This window comes from Chelonia mydas, chromosome 24 (assembly GCF_015237465.2).
Source record: "Chelonia mydas isolate rCheMyd1 chromosome 24, rCheMyd1.pri.v2, whole genome shotgun sequence".
In the NCBI taxonomy this organism is placed as follows: domain Eukaryota; kingdom Metazoa; phylum Chordata; order Testudines; family Cheloniidae; genus Chelonia; species Chelonia mydas.
Window position 1 is genome coordinate 11,387,998 of NC_051264.2, and position 14,919 is coordinate 11,402,916.

At 48.2% G+C, this 14,919-nt stretch overlaps 1 protein-coding gene and 1 non-coding gene across 3 annotated transcripts in view; both read right to left on the reverse strand.

Moving 5' to 3' along the window:
- The window catches only part of CFAP45 (cilia and flagella associated protein 45), a 34,056-nt gene extending 20,637 nt beyond the window's left edge, over window positions 1-13,419 (reverse strand). The window contains exons 1-4 of one of the 2 annotated variants that reach the window (XM_037883107.2): window positions 13,273-13,419; window positions 12,660-12,785; window positions 5,034-5,176; window positions 774-918 (exon numbers count right to left, since the gene is read on the reverse strand). In XM_037883107.2, coding sequence (XP_037739035.1) covers window positions 774-918; window positions 5,034-5,176; window positions 12,660-12,785; window positions 13,273-13,275 — 417 coding nt within the window. In that variant the 5' untranslated portion in view covers window positions 13,276-13,419. The remainder of the gene's footprint in view (window positions 1-773; window positions 919-5,033; window positions 5,177-12,659; window positions 12,786-13,272) is intronic. The other variant, XM_037883108.2, reaches the window with a different exon arrangement.
- Window positions 8,428-8,530, reverse strand: LOC114020886. The gene has a single exon (XR_003565616.1). It is a non-coding gene; the product is annotated as a U6 spliceosomal RNA (small nuclear RNA).
- Window positions 13,420-14,919: the final 1,500 nt, after the last annotated feature.

A 14,919-nucleotide genomic window follows, 5' to 3' on the forward strand; every position in this document is an offset into this window, starting at 1 on the left:
CAAAGCCCAGATGAAATGCTGATCAAAGGGGCGAACCTGACTGAAAAGTAACCAGCCAGCCTGTGGTGAGAAGCATCAAAGTTTTTAAGGACATTGAAAGTGTTCAGATCAGCTTAGAATGCGTTTTGCTTTTATTTCATTTGACCGAATCTGACTTGTTATGCTTTGACTTATAATCACTTAAAATCAATCTTTATAGTTAATAAATCTGTTTATCCTACCTGAAGCAGTGTGTTTGGTTTGCAGTGTCAGAGGCTCCCCTGGGATAAGAAGCCTAGTACGTATTAATTTCTTTGTTAAATTGATGAACTTATATAAGTTTGCAGCATCCAGTGGGCATAACTGGACGCTGCAAGACTGAGGTTCCCAGGGTTGTGTCTAGATATTGGCTAGTGTCATTCGCTTGCAAGTAGCTGGGAGCAGCTGATATGCCAGAGGCTGTGCATGAACGGCCCAGGAGTGGGGTTCTCACCGCAGAGCAGGGTAAGGCTGGCTCCCAGAGTCAAGGATGGGAGTGGCCTTTACTGGCCTAGCAGATCAATGGTCCAGACAACACCAGAGGGGAATGTCACACCCACCTCCCCCTCTGTCTAGCCCAATGACCTCTGGCAGGCAACAGCTGGACCCAGCACACCACGAATGCCTGGGGTGGCTGCCGTAGCCCCTTCAGTGAGCCTTTCCCCAGCAAGTCAACCCTACATGGCCATTTCAGACAGCATCCTGGAATCTGCCTACAAACCAGCTGACAAAAGGAAGCGACAGGAGACACATACTATAACAGCTTCCTTCTCTGCCTTGAGGGCTGCTATGCTGGCCTCACGCTCCTCCTTGGTCAGGACTCGGGATGCGGTCTTAATGCGGTGGAAATCCTCTGGGCTCATAATGAGGGATTCTCCTGATGGGTCCTCTGCAGGAACACTGGCAGAACAAGTGAGCAGGGCACAGAGAGCAGAGTCACTGACATAGATTCTCCCTACCCCACTCCTCGCACACACTTCCCCATAACCACGTCAGCCTGGGCAATGTCTGGTGGTTTCCTGTGTGGAGAACAGACCCTGTGGTGCTGCCTGCAATAAGGGTTACTGGATCCATGGAAGGACCATGAGGGATTTGGGTGTAAAGTCACTGGCACTGCCTTTGGCCCAATGCCTCTTTCATTATTTATACGAAGTGGAACACCTTCACCAGGAGATATGGAGAGTCCGGCTCCAGAACACCCCATAGCCCTGTGATTAGGGCACTCACCTGAGAGGTGAGAAACCCCTGTTCAAATCTGTTCTCCTCATCAGGCAAAGGGGGAAATTGAATCAGGGTCTCCCACACCCAGGTGGGTTCATAATCGCTGCACTGAAGGGTATGGGGGAGTTCCTCCTTGTCCCCTCTCCCTGGCCAGTTTGTGTAGTTAGGCATTCTCAGAGCACACAGATCAGAGCAGGCCCTGCAGGCAGGATAGGTTTGAGGATCACATTAGGAAATAGGCAGACACCCAAACACCCATGGGAGCAGTGACCATGCCCCGAGGCAAAAACTTAAGTGCCTTGGGGACTTTTACAATGAACATGTAGGTGTCTACAGGATTAGGCAGCAGCTGAGCAGGGATTTGGTGAACTGCCGTGGTACCCAAATCTGGACCTTTGTGTATATGGGCCAAAGTGCCTGGGCATAGTCTAGTGTGGGGAGTAGGCAATGGTGCTTCAGGAGAAGCACTATCAGGTTAGTGGGGAAGGAAGATCCCCAAACCCCAGTGAGAGCAGCATGATGCTATCACATGCTGGGCAAACTGACCTCACTCCACGAGTGACGGTGTTTAGACATGTCCAGTGATACTGTGTAAGTGCAGAAAATCAAAGACTCCCCTTCATGCGACTCCAGTGCAAACATCGAAACCATCAAACACATCATAATGCAGAACTCCAAATACGGATTCAAAGGTGAACTGGGTGATATCCACAACGTCACAGAGCAGGCCTTGAAATGGCTTATCGACCTGCAAGTGCATCTACAGAATGTTGCTCTGCAGATGCCATACATGCACATGAGAGAGAGGGGCAGCACAAAGACAATCATGACTAAGCCCAAGCCCAAAGCCTATAGGCCAGCTTTCCTCCAGGGACTGGATTTGATCCATATGGAGTTTGGATAGAAGCACATGGTACCGAACAGCACAAGGTGCATCTGTAACAGCATGATGCCAACAGGTCATTTCCTGTGGACTCCCCATAAGTTTGACTGGAATCACAAAAACACTACATGTGGAGCTATTTAGCCCCTGATAAAAGAAGTTCAAAACATTTCAGAGTCGGACTTGAATTTCCCAACTTTTTGTGAAAGCAGCTCAACTGTCATCCTGGTGCTTTCACCAGTTTCAGTGGGACATGATCATCTTCACTGCCTGTTCTCAACAGCAGGTCAGCACTGCTGTGCACTGTCAAACAGCTGTTGTCCTCCACTGTAGTAGTAGGATTTTGTGTTTGTATTTTGTATAATTTTAAATAAAAAATAATAATGTAGCATGCATTAAATGTATTGATGTATGATTCAATCATATTCTGCCAGCCACCCTTTCTGAAAGCAGAAAGGAATGGCCTAGTGTGCTATTGGTAAAGATGCATTAGCCAAAATCTTGTGTCTGAAACTAATTTCAAGGCAGTGACAGACCTTTAGGATCACCACTTTGTTGTAGGTTTAGCATTTTAAAATAAGTAAAAAAATGCAATGATTGTTTTCTTTTGCTTTGCAATTTAATGTTCCTGTTCAATGCTTTGTGTAAATCAATCCTGTTTTGTGTGTGAATGAGGAATGTGTGTGTTAGAAAATAAGTGTAAAGATGTTCTAGGGAGGAATTAAGGATGGACATAAAGGTGCCAGGAGATTGCATCACGCCCCTATTGAGATGTCAGAGGGGGGCAAATTAACGAGTCTAAAAGATGTGGCAGGCACCCATCAATGGGGACAAAATAGCTGTAATCAAAACCAGCATGTCTCTCCCTGAAAGACTAATGAAAGAACAAAATAAAAAATAAAAAATAAATCTAAAAAACAAGCACTCATCAAATGGCAATTGATTACAGCATAATGGTGCAGAACTCATTGGTCCCAATTAAAAAAAAATCACTATGTAAACAGGGTGCTTTGCCATGAAACTTTGGGTTCGTCTGGCCAAAACTTCCCAGGAGCATCATGTCGCGACCGACAGAACCTGGCTCCTCTCTATCTGTGATCAACCTAGCTGTCCACTAGATTGATCTGGACTCTGGACTGGTAACTATAACATTGACTGGCAGGACAGTGTGTGTGTGTGTATTTGAATGCATATGCTAATTATTGTATATCCAATAAACATGGCGTATTGCCTTTTCCCCTGAAAAAGATTCCGTGTGCTTCTTATAAGCATAACACCACCCCAGTGATGTTTGCATTTCAGAAATGGATGATGTAATCCCTGTGCCTAGTTTGTATGGCAGTTTGTTGAGATTGCAAAGTGTATTGAGTCTCTAGGGACAGAAGATACCAGGAAAATATACGGACACTCTCCTAAGCAGGAAACAGAAAACACCTGTATGCTACATACGTTGCTGACAAATGACCCTTAAAGGGTTAATATCTTTATAGAAGGCAGTGTAGTTTCCTGTAATGAGAACAGAATGAGGAAGCAGAAGCAACTGAAGTCTAGTCCAGGTTCTGCAGCTGACTCACTGCGTGACCTAGGGGAAGCTGACTGTGCCCCCATTTTCCCAGTTGTAAAATGTGGATAATATGGGTCTAGTTCCTAGGGGAGTTCTAAGAAATAAATGACTCTGTGTATTACTCAGATACCATGGTGATGGGCGTGGTATAAGAACTCAAATAGAAGAGAATGTGTAAGGCACTTTGAAGATGTTTCGTGCTAAGTATTTAATAATTATTAGTAGTATTATTATATGTTGCCTTTCATCCACCCACATAAATAGTGATACCTGCTGAACGATTTCTTCAAAGAGGGCAGCAGCAGACAGGATTCCAGAAACACTTCAAAGAATGGTTAATAGTAATAATAATAATATCATTGCTGTACTCAGAACCTTTCATCCCACAGGATCCAAAACAGCCACCTTGTCAAATGAGACATTAACCTAAGGTGCCTCGGTGTTTGGTTGCCCAGTCTGAGACATCTTGGGCCTGATTTTCAGGCACTCCCATTGACTTCTGTTGGCGCTCTGGCTGCTCAGCATCTCTAGAAGTCAGCTCTCCAGCGTCTCAAACTGGGTGCCCAAAAAACTGGAGTGCTCAGCATCAGTAGCCACCTTTGAAAACGTTAACTAGAGTGCCTTGGATCATTTCACCTACCACAAAAATGAACCCACCTCTGGAGTGAGATGTGATGGCTGTTTAATAATGCACAGTAACACTACACAACAGTTCAAGCCAGGAGGTGAAGAAGCCTACATGAAGTTAAAACTGCAGGGAAAATTTAGGGAGGCAGATAGTAATTGTCCTGGCCAAATACCAATTCAGACAATAGCCCTATTCTTGCAAAGTGCTGCAGGTTCTTTAATGAGTAATCATGGCCCTTCTTTTACATTTCAGTCCTGCTTAGAAAACATTCCTGGAGCAATCCACAGCCCTGTCTGCTGGGTGTTGACAATGCACTATTTTCTGTACTTAGGCTGCCTTTCACACATAGGGGGACATATGGAACAGTGTTTGACCAATCACTGCTTATGTCTTGAAGGTGCTCTGTGCTGCTCCTGCCCTGCATATACTATTGACTGAACAAGAGGGGCCTGTAATGTGGCCACTGAGGGAGGGAGCTTTATAGAGCAGGGTGCTAACAGTGCTCTCTGACTGGCTCTCAGGAGGAGTCATTCCCCTCCACGGTGCGTAACTCACTTCACTCCTCAGACCAGGCATTCCAGTGGATTGCCACTTGCTTCTTCTACAGGAGACTATACAGTAAGGGCTAGCCTAGCACTGTAGCACTTTCATGGGACAGGCATGCAGCCCCATGGGGTCCCTAACACAACCTCAAAGCAGAGGCTCAGGTGCTGGCTTACACGAGATCACGGATGAGGTCCCTGGTGATGAGGCGGATGGTCTCAGGTTTGTGGCCCCAGCCACAGGCAGAGGGTGATTTCTGGACAGTCTGCACATCCCGTAGGATCACTAGGGGGCTGCCAGAGCATGATCGCTGCAGGTTCTGAAAGAAAGAAAGAAAGAAAGAAGTGGGCTCTTCTCAGGGTTGCTCATTGCTCCCCACACAAAACACTCCTTTGGAATCCTGATGTGTCTCTCCCCTGGCTCCTGTGCATGGCTGTACCATTGTGTGAGCACTAACCCCCAAGCACTAACTTACCACAGTTATTACCACCTTGATTTTCATGCACGTTGTAAGGAGAGTGGTCACTTTGGATAGGCTATTACCAGCAGGAGAGAGAGTTTGTGTGTGTGGTTTTTGGAGGGGGGTGAGGGGGTGAGAGAACCTGGATTTGTGCAGGAAATGGCCCACCTTGATTATCATACACATTGTGAAGAGAGTGGTCACTTTGGATGGGCTATTACCAGCAGGAGAGTGAGTTTGTGTGTGTGGGGGCGGAGGGTGAGAATACCTGGATTTGTGCTGGAAATGGCCCAACTTGATGATCACTTTAGATAAGCTATTACCAGCAGGAGAGTGGGGTGCGAGGAGGTATTGTTTCATGGTCTCTGTATATAATGTCTTCTGCAGTTTCCACAGTATGCATCCGATGAAGTGAGCTGTAGCTCACGAAAGCTCATGCTCAAATAAATTGGTTAGTCTCTAAGGTGCCACAAGTACTCCTTTTCTTTTTACCACAGAACATTCATGACCCTTTCTGGCAAACATCCTGACAGACTACTGGGTCAGGGAACTGGAGCTGGAGCTTTTCACCTGGTTCTAATCCAGGCCAAACACCCAGCCCCTTTCTAGCCCCAGTAACCAGAACCTGAAGGATATTCTCTCCTAACAGCTGTTTAAGTGCCAGCATCAGCCCTAGTCCATGAACATTTGGCTGAACTGAGCTGACATTGTTCACAATCCACCTGCCTAATGCCCCAGAAATAGCCGTACTTACTCTGATTGGGGCCTGGCAGAAGCAAAAAGCTAAAAGCAGAAAGGAGTGATGACGAGGTTTGGATTCTGTAGGAGCCAAGCATCCAGCCCCTGTCATAGACACTGGATCCTGCAGAATAGATTAATTCAGCCCTAGAAATGAACCTTCCAAAGAATAACTTTCCCTAAAGCTGGTCCTGCCCCCGTTCATTTGAGCTGACATTGCCACCTAGTGAACAATCCAGCACACTCCAGGGGTGATTCAGCTAGACCAGCCTGAAGGCACTTGTGCTGTCTTCTAATACAAAAACATGTATCAGTGCAAGCGGTATGCTAATGCACCATGGAGGTAAAAAGTTCAAATACACAAACCCAAGAAACTGAAAGATGATGGTCTCCAGAACAATGCTAACTGAGCCATGCAGCACTCCTGGAGATCAGAGATGGACTGTGGTGCTGGGACAGACCCATTGCAGAATGGTCCCGGGGTGGTGAATGCAGCGTACTGAATAGTGCTGCGTCTGCAGTACCTCAAAGCTCTTTGCACACCTGGACTAATTAATCCCATGAGACAAAGCAAACCTTATTACACCCATTTTACAGATGGGGGAAACAGACCCAGAGTGGTCAGACTGGGTCCTGTGACACATGCCTAGAAATAGATGTGCAATGTGGCTAAGATAAATGCTGCTCTGGGGATTGTAACTTTGGATCATCCTGATTTGTCTGTGTCAGAATTCTCAAGATTAATATAATCTACCTGTCAATATAGCGTCTAAGTGGCAAATGATGAAATAACAGTGTTAGCACTGAATTACCTACCCTTTAACACAAAGAAAACAGTGTCATTTATTCCAGTCTGTGACTGAGTCAGCCAGTCCCACAGTTCCTCTTGATCCCACAGAACTCATCGGAGTGGCTGTGTTTACTCTGTGCTGTCACACATATCAAGGAACTCAATTAATGCTACAGTGATTACTACACTAATCTCCCTGCTGAAAAACAATATCTGCCTGGAGGCTTGTGTGATATCAGATCATAAACCTGTCTAGGGCTCTTCTGGCACTAGTCTGGCCTTTAATACGGCAAGTCCCAGACTTCAGGCCAATGCCAGCTAAAGCTGGACTCCTCCTCCTTGTGGACCAGGGTGCCTCTTGAGAAGCCTGAAGTGTGAAAGGGCAGTTACTGTTCACTTAACCACATTTTCTACCTCTGCTTTCCTAACTCAGAAATGGCCAAAAGGGTTTTACTCGATCTTCTCTGAAAGAATCATCTTGGGAGTGAGGCAGAAATAGGAAGCCCCAGGAGTGGGTATACTGCTGACCTCACCTAGTTTACTTCATGGTAAAACTAAAGGCCCAGATCCACAGACGGACTTAGGCATGGCAACACCAAGCTTTGCAACACCTAACTTTTAGACTTCTAGAAAATCACTGGAATAAACAATGTGATCCACAAAGTCTGAGTTAGGCACCTAGGCGCCGCTACAATGAACTGGTGCCTTACACTGTGACTCACAAAAACCAGCATGTTAGGCGGGGTACCACCTAAGCTTGCCGACAAGATGGGCATGTCCTAGCCCCCTGCCCCTCAGAGTTCAGCCCCTAAATCTGGGCTGCAAGGGAAGTGCCTCTCTCTGCTTGGGATCCAGAGCCGGGAACTCCTCTCGTGGAGTCAGATGGCTTAGGTGCCTCAGCTGTTTCTTATGAGAATGAGTAAGGGTCTCCCTAACTATGCACACAATGGCTAGGGTTGAGGGAGAAAGGCAACCACTCTTATAATCTTTAGCTCAGTGGTCAGGGTACTCACCCAGTATATGGGAGACCCTTGGTCAATTCCCCCCTCTACCTGATGAGACAAAGCGATTTGAACAAGGATTCCCCACCTCTCAGGTGAATGTCCTAACCACCGGACTGTGGAATGACTGTTGCTCTGTGTCTGCCCCAATTAATAACAAGATAAAATTCAATAACGATAAGTGCAAAGAACTTCACTTGGGAAAGAAAAATAAATGCAGAACTCCAAAATGGGGAATAACTGGCTAGGAGGTGATGCCACTGCTGAAAAGGATCTGTGGTTATTGTGGATCACAAATTGAATACAAGTCAGCAATGGGATGCAGTAGTGAAAAAGGCTAATGTCATCTATGGTGTATTGACAGCAGTGTCATATATAAGACATGGGAGGTGACTGCCCACTCTGCTCAGCACTGGTGAGGCCTCAGCTGGAGTAATGTGTGCAGTCCTGGGTGCCACACACTAGGAAAGATGTGGACAAATTGGAGAGTCTGAGGAGAGCAACAAAAATGATAAAAAGATTTAGAAAATCTGACCTATGAGTAAGGTTAAAAAAACTGGGCATGTTTAGACTTGAGAAAAGACAACTGAGAACGCTTCACGACTGTGCACATCATCCTTGTACAGGGGCCATGCTAATCTTCTCTGTATTGTTCCAATTTTCATATATGTGCTGCTGAAGCGAGGGGAACCTGATAACATACTTGAAGACTGTTAAGGGCTGTTATAAAGTGACTGGTAATCGATTGTTCTCCATGTCAACTGAAGATAGGACAAGACGTAATGGGTTAATCTGTGGCAAGGGAAATTTAGGTTAGATATTGGGAAAAACATTCTAACTATAAGGAGAGTTATGACTGGAAAAGGCTTCCGAGGGAGGTTGCGGAATCCTCGACATTGGAGGTTTTTAAGAACAGATTGGAGAAATACCTGTCAGGGATGGTCTAGGCTTACTTGGTCCTGCCTCAGCAATGGGGACTGGACTTGATGACTTCTCAAGGCCCCTTCCAGCCCTGTGCTCCTATGAGTCTATGAATATTTAATTATTGAGAATATTCAATTATTTCATTATAGTAGAACTATTTCAACAGGAGCGATGGAGGAACCCACATCAGAATATCCCATAGTTCAATGGCTAAGACACTTGAGAAGGGAAATCCCTCCTCCTCATATCTCCCCCCTCATATCTCCCACCAGGCTATAAAGCCATTCCCTCTCTCTGCCCCAATGACTATTTCATCCAAAATGGAATGGCTTTAACAGGAGAGATTGAGGAATACCCACATCAGACTATTACATAGCCCAGTGGTTAAGACAGTCTCCTGAGAGACCTGAGACTGGCCCCTCTCCAGCCCCATTTCAAATCCTTTCTCCACATCAGACAAAGTGGGGAATTGAACTTGGGTCTCCTACATCCTAGATGAGTGCTCCAATTAGTGGGCTAAAAGTTACAAGGGAGGAGGCAGCAGCAGCACCACCACCTTTTAGAAACCTAAACCACGAGGAGACAGATTCCCATCTATGCATTGCTAAACAGACTTAGGTACTTCCTTGCTGTCTGGACTTCCATGAGAGGGGTGGGGCTTAGGACACACCCTTCTTGTCAGCATATCCCACTGGCTAGTTTAGGTGGCTCCTCGCCTAGCATGTTGGGAGCCTGTGGGCCTAATTCAGGCTTTGTGGATACCATTGTTCTTCCAGTGTTTCTAGGCACCTAACAATTAGGTATTGCAACACCTAAGTACCTTTGGGAATCTGGGTCTAGATGCCAAAGTCTGGGGTTGTGGATCTGGGCCAAGGTGCCTTGTCTTCATGGTGTTTTTACTTTGGGATAACTCACATGAATTAGTTACCCTGAGCTTTAAAAAAAACAAAAACAAAAAACACCCCACACCTTTTTTTAATCAGTGAAAACAAGCAAGAAAGCCCAGAGCCATAACGAGACTTACATGTTGCAATGCCTACATTTTAGGCATCCAGGAAGTCACTGGAACAATCCATGGAACCTACAAAGTCCGAGTAAGGTGCTGGGATTCCCTGTACAGTAACTCCTCACTTAAAGTCATCCCGGTTAACGTTGTTTCATTGTTACTTGCTGATCAATTAGGGAAGTTGCTCGTTTAAAGTTGTGCAATGCTACTTTATAATGTCTTTGGCAGCCGCCTGCTTTGTTCACTGCTTGCAGGAAGAGCAGCCCATTGCAGCTAGCTGGTGGGGGCTTGGAACCAGGGTGGACCGGCAGCCCCCCCATCAGATCCCCGCTCCCCTAAGTTCCCTGTGCAGCAGCCGCCCAGCAGGCTATCAATTGCAGCAGTTCAGCTGTCCCTCCCCCCCACTGCCATGTGCTGCTCCTGCCCTCTGCCTTGGAGCTGCTCTCCAGAGCCTCCTGCTTTCGGGGGGAGAGGGGGGCTAATGTCAGGGTGTCCACCTGCACCCCGCTTACCCCATCTCCTTAGAGTGGGGGGGACACACGACAGGGCTCAGGACGGAGGGATCTTCCTGGCAGCAGCTGCTGCGGTCTCAGCTTGCTGATTAACTTAACAAGGTAATGACAGGTTTCAGAGTAACAGCCGTGTTAGTCTGTATTCGCAAAAAGAAAAGGAGTACTTGTGGCACCTTAGAGACTAACCAATTTATTTGAGCATGAGCTTTCGTGAGCTACAGCTCACCTCATCGGATGCATGTATTTCCACAGTATGCATCCGATGAAGTGAGCTGTAGCTCACGAAAGCTCATGCTCAAATAAATTGGTTAGTCTCTAAGGTGCCACAAGTACTCCTTTTCTTTTAACAAGGTAATGTACTTAAGAGTGGTGTCAGGTACTTAAAGGGGAAATGCACATCTCTCTCTTTCACACAGAGGTTGTGTGTCTCTGTCTGCCATGCTGTCTCCCCTCCCTCCATTCGTGCTGCTTTGTAGAGCGTGAGGCTACATTTACAACTAGTTAACCTTTGACGGCTCAGCCAATTGCTAGTTCATCATTTAGCAGTAAGGCATTCCCTGGGAAATATCCCACCCTCTGACTCCACCGCCTCAACCAAGCTTCACAATCATCATCACTGTGTACAGTATTAAATGGTTTGTTTAAAACATAGAGAGAGAGAGAGTGTATGTGTGTTCGTTCTTTTGTCTGGCAAAAAAAAATTTCCCTGGAACCTAACCCCCGCTATTTACATTAATTCTTATGGGGAAATTGGATTCGCTTAACATCGTTTCACTTAAAGTTGCATTTTTCAGGAACATAACTACAACGTTAAGTGAGGAGTTACTGTACCACAAATGGGGAGAGACAGAGGCCTGAGAATGCGAGCCACAAAAGCAACCATGTTAGGCAGGGAATCTCCTAAACTAACCAATGGCTGATATCAATGAGAGGGGTGTGTCCTAAGCCCCGCCTCTTTCAGGGTTAGGTGCCTAAAAGCCTTGGCTGCAGGGAAGCATGTGACCCAAAGTTGCACACCCCTCTCCTGGAGTCAAGTGGCTTAGGCACCTGAACTATTTCCTGTGAATTAGGCACCCACCTATCTCCATATAAAATAAAGCATGGTAGTGTTATAACACTTATCACAGTGGTTAGCACACTCACCCAAGCAGTCAGAGATTCAGGTTCAGTTCCTCCCTCTGTCTGATGGGGGACAGGGAGCGGGGAAGTATTGGAACAGGGGTCTTCTACCTCTCAGGAAAGTGCCCAACCACGGGGCTATGTGATAGTCTGATTTGGAGATTTCTCAGTCTCACTTGTTGAAGCCATTCCACTTTGGACTAACTAATTAAATAATCATTAGGACAGAGAGAAACTGAATGAGAATGACTCTATAGCCTAGTAGCTAGGACACCCACCAGGAAGATGGGAAATCCAGGATCCCGACCCCCTACTTCAGTGACTCTTCAATCATTGTTGTGGATACAACTAACACGGCTACCCCAGGCACACTTCCATCATTTATCGTAAGTGGAACAGCTTCAACAAAAGAGATTGAGGGTGCCTCCCATCAGACAGAGAGGGGAATTAAACGTATATCTCCCATATCCCAGATGAGCATTCTAACCACTGTGCTAAAACTTGTAAGATCATCATACTACCTCCCCCGCCTCCTGGATTTTGAATGGAGCCTGATGTGGTGGGCATACTCTAAGCACATTTACTGGATCAGGCAAGGTAGGTGGAGGAGCAACTATCTGCCCCTGGTTTTTGGTTTGCAATGGGTCTCAGGCATCGAGACGCCTAGAATGAGGCAGCAGCGTGTGTGCCCAGAGGCAGACTCATAAGCATCTAGGAAATCTTTACAGTGAAAACAGGTGTCAAGGGAGTTTAGATGTCTACAGGGCTAGACACCAGCTGAGCAGGTTTTTTGTAGATCATGGTGGTACCCAGAATTCGGGCACAAGCCCCTAAATCCCTTTGTGACTCTGGGCCTAAGAGATTAGAATACAGTTGGATTTAATTAGGAACAACTGATTCTTTCAAAGCCTGATTGCAGTGGGGCCATGAGTGTAAGCTATGGGCCACCTGTGGGCTGACTACCCCTGCCTATAGTGACAGCACAGGCTATAAAAGCCTTTCTAAGAGCTCTCAAACCGTCCCTTTCCTGAGCCTCATCAATAAAGGAGTTGGAAAGGTGCTTTAGTGGAGCTCCTTTATATCCAAGGAAAGAAGGGAGTAAACAGGGGTATATTCGTTTTTGCTTCTTTCTAGGGTGTTTATACTTGATGGTTGTGCTTTGGAAATATTGTTTGCATTGTTCAGCTGGTGTCTCAACACCAGCACAGGCCGAAAGGGTGGGACAGTTGTCCATACAAGCCCCTTTCCTTACCTTGGCAATTCCAAACAGGCTCTCGTCCACCTCTGAGTTCACGGCCTTGGTTCTGTAGCGAGTGCGGGTCCTGGACCTGTTGGATGCACTGGATGAAGCGCTCATTGAGCCAGACACGCTGGCCAGCTGGGGAGCAGGAGAGAACCCAAGCCCTTGTTAGTCACAGCCGCTCCCAGCACGGGGCCAACACAAGCCTAGAAGCCAGAGGGTTCAGCCTGGGATGCGGACGTGCCCCTGCCCTCGGGGCGGGCCTGGAACAAGGGGGTCGCCCAACATCCACGCACCGCCCAGGCCGGGCACTTCCGAGGGAGCGGCGGGGCTGGGGGGCCTGGCCCGCGGGCGGGGAGGGGGACACCCCCAGCGGGCGCAGGGAGCGGAGCGGAGCCTGCTGACGGGAGCCCGGGCTGAAGGCTCCGCCTGGGAGAGCCCCGGGAGTCGGCTGGGCTCGGGCTGCGGGCCAAGCCCGCCGCCGGGAAAGAGGCAGGACGAGCCCCGAGGCCCGGGCGCGGCCCGTCGTTAGGGGTCAGTGGAAAGGTCCCAGCGCGCTGCGGGAGCAGCCGGCCGGGATGGCGGGACCCGCGGGGCAGGGCGGGGGGCCGGGCCGGGCTCTCACCATCTTCGCTGGGGCCGCCGCGGCCGCCCCTCTCCCGGCTCGGCGCCGGCCCCCGCCCCCGGTGTTGACTGGTCGCCTTGGCAACCGCGGAGCCCGCGGCCTCTCCTAGGCAACCGGAGTCACGGGGTGGAACGTTGCGGGTCAGCCGGAGGTGATCCACCCAGCCCCACCCCCTTCCCCTCCCTGCTGTCCTGGCTGAAGGGAGGCCGCTTCCGCGTCAGTCCACGGGGGGGGTTGTACTTCAGAGAGAGCGGTACCATGGAGGCGTCGGAGGAGCTGACGCTAGAACGGCCCGCTTGGGGGCGCGCTGGGCAGCGGGAGCGCGCGCGGGGAGGGTGAATCCAGCCCAGCCTGGGAGCGGCAAGCGGGGCGGGGCCCCGCGCCCGCGGGAGGGACCGGCCCGCCCTGGGATCACCGCTGCCCTGAGCCCCAGGTTGGCAGGGGGCTGAGAGCCATTGAACCAAACTGTAAACCCCGGCTATGATGGAAACCGCTTCAAGCTGGGGTGTGGCAGTATCCCCAGCACCCCTAGTTCCAGCACCTCTGGCCCAGGGCCGGCCTGAGCCCTGCCTCGCGGGGCCCTGCCTCGGTGCTCGCTGCAGCCTTCGGCCCCAGTGCCGGCGGCACTGGGCGTGTCCGTTGGCTCGGCTCCTCGCCTCAGGGCAGAGCAGACGGTGGCTGCCCCAGCTGTGGCCCTACACGGTTTGCGGTGCTCCGGCTGGCCCATGGGTGCTGGGCCAGTCCCTCTTTGTGCCTCGCTTCTGCCCCAGGAGCTTCACAGCAGGGTAACCTCCCTCCTGTTGCCTTGAGACCTTTGAATTCCTCCCGCAGCTTTTCCCTGGCTCTGTCCAAGCACTTTCGCACCCTCCTGGAGTGATCGCTTGTTTCTCTCGCCCAGAGAGCGTGCATCAGCCTTCCTTGGGTCTAGTTATTCCAAAAGATCTTTGCTTAAACCACCCTGACCAGTTAGTAACCTGAACCAAAGCACCTGGCTTTTCCTAACTAAGACTTGAAGTATTTTGTTATCCTCAACTCTAGGGCGCAATTCAGAAAAGCTGCTTCCTCTTTTTTCCTTAATCCGAATCTGATTTTTTTCCATTCCTCTTTTCCATTTTTCTGTAGGAGACTTTTGAATTCCTGTTCGTTCCTGGGTATTTCTACATCAGTCTTTCCATTTTTAAAGCGTTTTAGCAGCTTTGTCCACCATTTCGTTCTCTGTTATCCCAGTATGCGCTGGGATCCAAGCTAATGCTATGTGTATCCGTCTCTGTACTAATGCTGTTATTAGGAATATAATTTCTTTGATTAATCACTTCTACATACTGAGACACCTTTTTTTATCACCCTAAAGCCTGAGATTGAGTCCAAAAAAATGACTACCACTACTGGATGTACAGTCCAATTTCAGTTTAGTGCTAGGATTTATTGCTAGTAGTTTGGCTCTCAAGACAGCTATATAATCAAATATTCTTTTAGATGTACTAATTCCAAATTTTTGCATAAAATATGCTATTCCGACTCCTCCTGTTTTCTTTTTTGGACCTATCTGTATATTTTTGGTAAAACCCACACCAATTTTCATATATATATATATATATATATATATACATGGTTCACTTCATTTTTAATACCCACTGTCTCTTTTTT